Here is a 5,284-nt window from a genome sequence, read left to right on the forward strand (position 1 = left end):
CTCAACACTTGCTGAACAACCAAGATTGCACTGAACAATACTGTTCATCTTGGTTCAAAGTTCTCTGCCGAGCGAGAAACTTTACTCATCTGCCCATGCTTGAAGTAACACACATTCAGTTGACCGACCCTCTTCTATGCAGACAGAAAGAGTTTGTTCAGACGCTCGTATTATTTTAGCGCTTATCCCGGTATAACCGGCTGGTATTAACCCTAATAAGGCCGGGGGGGGGGGGGCATTATGGGCCCCCTCCACGATTTTTCTGATTGCTCAGGAACGCGTATGGATGGCGCCTCGCCGCTCGCTGACTTTTTTTTTTTAGTCTTGCGCAACTTTTAAAAGAATTTTTTTGAAAAATCGGACCTACGGTTACAAGGTCACGTGACGCCCGAAAATCGCTAATTTTTGTGATTTGTGTACAAAACATATGGAAAAGTCATTTTTCCTAAAAACAGATCAAACATGGGTTATTGGGTCTTGTTTGAAGTTTAGGTGGTTGTTTTGGGAGTCAAAATAGTTGAATTGTAGTAAGAAATGAAATAAAACAACAAAAACAATGAAATACATAAGTTAAAAAAAACAATGAAATACATAAGAAATTATCAAAACAAGGGATAACATAAGGAATAAGCTGGCTCTTCCAAATTTTGTTGTCGTATTATTATTCAGAATGGTCTTATGAATATATGTAGTGAAAAATAATGCTTAAATATGAATAATATATGATTTATGGTTAAAAATGTGATTCATATGACTTTATTTGCATAAATTACCATAAATATGCAAATGAGTGAATTTTTCAAAAAATTGAAATTATCATAATATTCTATACACTTCACTTGACATGCGTGCAAATTTTCTGTGGCTATTGGCCGCTTTGCGGCCGAGATCTTAAGGGGGGGCCATGATGGCCTCCCCCCCCCCCCTCCCCCCCTCCCCCCCCCCCTCCCCCCGGCCATACTAAGACCTCAAATAGCCCTGCCTTTTTAGGGTTAAGCCTAATTTACTGTTACCTTATTTGTGAAAAATTCTTTGCCAAGTGAATTACAATAATAAGATTTTTGCTATTCATGGAAGTTTTCAATACCATGAAATTACCATGAAAATAAAAGTTTGAAATGGCTTTACACTATGTGACTGTACACAGTGATGATTAGAAATACAGATTCCATAACCTTTGACCTTTGACCCTCCTCTTGCAGCTGACCCTGGTGAGACAGAGGGACACCCTGGAGCCGTGGTTCAAGCACTTCTTGATGGAGGACAAGGGTTCAAACGCCTCGGCGTCCTACGTAGACTTCCTGGTCCATATGCACCGAGAGATCCGTAGTATCCTCAGCTGAGAATGAGAATGAAGTCCTTGAGCGATATCCTCATATAAACATTAATGTAGTGTAGATCCAATGTGTGAGATCCTGAGCTGCCATCATGTTTAGGAACGACTATCTTTGACCTATTCAGTAGGTTTGCACCATATAAGAGAGAGGAAGGATTGAGGAGTCCTGAAAAGGACTCTCGGTAATCTTTCTTGAGGATGTGTAGTCCTGAAAAGGACTGTTGGTGTAGTCTTTGACTTGGTTTTGGACTGAATTATGTAATGTACATTAATGTAGTCTGGGTCTGGTATGTGAGATCTGGAATTGCCATCTAAATCTGCTATTTTGAACTTGGACTTGGTCTTCTTTGACCAAGTGATATCCAAATATTTGAATGCTAATAGCACAGTGTAGATACAGCGTGTGAGATCCTGAAATGCCATCAAGAGCCGCTGTTTTGGATCAAGTGATATCGTTGTAAGAACATAAGCATGGTGTAAAACTTGTCTTTGAGATTCAGAAGTGCAGAAGGTCTTCATCTGAACACTGGCAGATTGGAATCTCAGGATAACTTACGCCCTCTTTGACTGTGTATCTTGATTCCATTCATTTAGGGGTCTCAATCTTGGACTAGGTCTCGTCTAAATTACCGTGTACGTAGAGAAGATTGTGTTGCATAAGTATGTTGCATAACGAAGTTGTAATCTATCAATACATAAATGGTCTAGATTTCACACTACTACTAGAGAATGATAAACTAGGCAGTTGGTAGGAATTCCTTTGTAGGTTTCACAAATCTCTCTATTCACGTAGGCTACAGTGTTGCACATAAACAGGTTTCTGAAACCTGTAGTGAAGTCTGAAATAATAATAATAGCTAGTTCTTATACAGCGCTTTTCAGGACCGAAGCCCCTCTCAAAGCGCTTTACATATACATGTATATTTATTATTACTCCGGTCATTGGATTCAGGCTCATCCGGACCACAATGTATGCACATTCTCCTCTCCCTGGGTGAGCATTCCAGCCCGGCGTCATTTTTACAAGTGCACACTTGCTAATCTAAGCACATTAGCTTTCGCATCCTACCGGGTACCCAATTAACACCTGGGTGGAGAGTGGCAAATGTAGATCAATGTCTTGCCAAAGGACTTGAACCGCTGAAATTTTGATCCACAGTCCGGTGACATATCCACTCGTCCACGACACCTCTGAAAGAAAGATCTTTGTGGGTCTGTGAAAATTTAGATTTAGCCTAAGCAAACTTAATTTCAACAGGTAGCAGGCGTCTGGGGGTGTTTCACAGAACTTATCATCAGTGACAAATGACAGTTGTTGTGATAAGCTACTGAAATCGCTGCTTCTGATAGGTTATCAGCAGATTTGTCACTGATTTTTGTCATTTGTCATCGAAAAAAGGCTTTGTGAAACGGGTCCCTGAATAACAGCTCAGTCATGCCAAAGGGCAGTTAGAACACTTGTAGAGGTGTCAAGGTCAGTGGATCTCATGGTTTGCAGGTTTGCGCCTTGGCACTAATGTCCTTTGGCAAGACATTAATTTACATCTGTCACTCTCCACCCAGGTGTTGGTTAAATGGGTACCCGGTAGGATGCGAAATTAATGTGTTTGGATTGGAATGTGGAATAAGGCTGTGCATAACCGTGTAATGAGGTACTTGAGTACACTCCCAGGCTCACAGGCGAATACTCGGACGCCATGTGTTTTTTTTGGGCTGCCATTTTTTGTTGTTTTTGTATTAATGAAAAGTGAACGTGACCAGAATAATAATGCCAGTGGTAATAATAATAACAATATAAAGCGCTTAAAAACGTAGGATTAACCACTACAAAAATGTGACTTATTATTAACGTTTTGGCGCTTTGAAGTTAACCAGACTGCCTAACTAACTAGAAATTGCTGTATCTTCATGAAGCGATAGACGTTCTTGAGTTTCTGGTCACAAGATAGCATGTTATTTGGATTTATATCTGTTTTCAACCATGTGTATTTTCAAGAGGTGTGTTATCATTTTTGCTAGCTGTCTAAAGATATTGTTCATGTGATGTAAGATGTGGAAAGCATGTCGTGGTATATGCTTTGATCCTGCTTTTTAAAGCTAGCCATACATGTAAATGGCTAAACCAATGAAACTTCTTTTATTTTTCTTTTGTTTATACCATTTGCTCAAGTTTCTTAATGAAGATGTTTATGCTTTTTTGTGTGTGTTACAAGTGTTCTAAACTCAGTACACTCAGTGCAGCTTGTCTATCATAGGTATCTGTATGAAACGACTGGAGTGGAGATGTTGCACACATTGTGTGCACATCCTATCGTACAGGATTAATTTGGTAGCAATATCATCTGGGTGAAACATCATAATTGATAGGGAATTTACACTAGAATATACCAGAAAAAGTTGTTTTTTTAAGTGTAAGAAATTTCACTGAAACTGAGAATCTATCAGTAATTCAGAATTACAGCCCAAATTGCAATGTGATTTTGTTACCACCCATGGACGATTGCCCTTACGTTCATTAAATGCTACTCTCATGCTGTTATTAACGATTGTTGCTCAAAAATGTTAACAGTACATGTTGTAATTGAAACATCTCTAATATTTCTCGAGTTATTTTTGTGTATTACTATTGAGGCTCCCCTCTAATAATAATGCATTTACAGAGAGCACATCTATAGGAAAATGGGTTATTATTATGGAAGGGGGGAACACTGGTAGATAAAGATCGTCTTATGCCACAAAAGGAGGAGAATGATTCATTTGATATTGCATTGTGTTTATGTAAAATGGTAAAATAGATTATTTCATTTAAATTGTTTGTGTTCGAAATAAGAAATTATTGTAAAAAAAAGGAGATAAATATATCAAGTGGTATGTGTAGGTTATGTGGAACACTTATTTAGACACCTATTTTTTACTCTTCCTATTTCGCTTCTATACTATCCAATCACTACAAGGCATAATGAATTCATGATATTGAATTATATCACAATATTTACATTATTTTGTAGCATAGAATGATTATTTGAAAGATATCAATTACATGTACAACCATATGTAAAAAGAATAAATTGCTGGTATTTCAAATACAAACAAAATTTTGTGTGTGTATGAATCTTATCGTTGTTCAATGGATGGATGAATAGTATAGTTCTGTTATTTCTTGCATAGTCTTCTCTTCTCCTTCAGTCGCTCTCTCTGGCATTTTCCCAGTTTTCTAATTGCCCATGGACATTAGTCATCAACTAATTAGATTAGGCTACAATAGTACATCAGACCTGCCAACCTCTGGAGTTCAAAAACTGTATTCTTTAATCCCAAAAGTTGTATTTTGCTGACAAAAGTTGTATTCTTAAAAATAAACACAGACTGTTACGCAGATCAATGCCTCTTACAGTTCCTACATACAGGAAGAATTTTTTTTATGGATCATTGGTTGAATATATGCATGATTTTGTCACGACTGGTGTGTTCGATGAACCAATGAACATCCCCAAATTGCCAATGTGAGATGCTTTATAGGACAAAATGGGCATTTTGCCATTGAAAATGGCACACACACATACAAAATACCAACAACAACAAAATTATTTGAAAAAAAAAAAAAAGAAGGAAAATCGTACTGTCGTATTTGCTTCTAAAAATCGTACTAAGTACGACTAAATCGTACTGGTTGGCAGGTCTGGTACATATGTGTAGTTGACACTAGGGCCAAGTAAATAGGACCCTTTTCTCTCTACTTCAAAATTTCTCAGATACCCCTCCCTCTGTTATGGCTCTTAAGTTACTTGCTTTTCATTCCCCACTCTCTCTCTCTCTCTCTCTTACTCACACACTCTCTCTCTCTGGGTTTTTGTTCTTCCTTTTTTTCCCTCCTTCCTTCTATCACTCACTCTATGTGTTATCTATTCGAAAAAGAACACAATAAATCAAACACAAGTCACACCTATC

At 37.9% G+C, this 5,284-nt stretch overlaps 1 protein-coding gene across 1 annotated transcript in view; it reads left to right on the forward strand.

The window, feature by feature from the left end:
- LOC578470 (protein transport protein Sec24C) overlaps positions 1-3,026 on the forward strand; it is a 33,160-nt gene extending 30,134 nt beyond the window's left edge. Inside the window, exon 19 of the mRNA XM_778635.5 lies at positions 1,203-3,026. Coding sequence (XP_783728.2) covers positions 1,203-1,343 — 141 coding nt within the window. The 3' untranslated portion in view covers positions 1,344-3,026. The remainder of the gene's footprint in view (positions 1-1,202) is intronic.
- Positions 3,027-5,284: the final 2,258 nt, after the last annotated feature.

This window comes from Strongylocentrotus purpuratus, unplaced genomic scaffold (genome assembly GCF_000002235.5).
Source record: "Strongylocentrotus purpuratus isolate Spur 01 unplaced genomic scaffold, Spur_5.0 spur5_scaffold_10, whole genome shotgun sequence".
Lineage (NCBI taxonomy): Eukaryota > Metazoa > Echinodermata > Echinoidea > Camarodonta > Strongylocentrotidae > Strongylocentrotus > Strongylocentrotus purpuratus.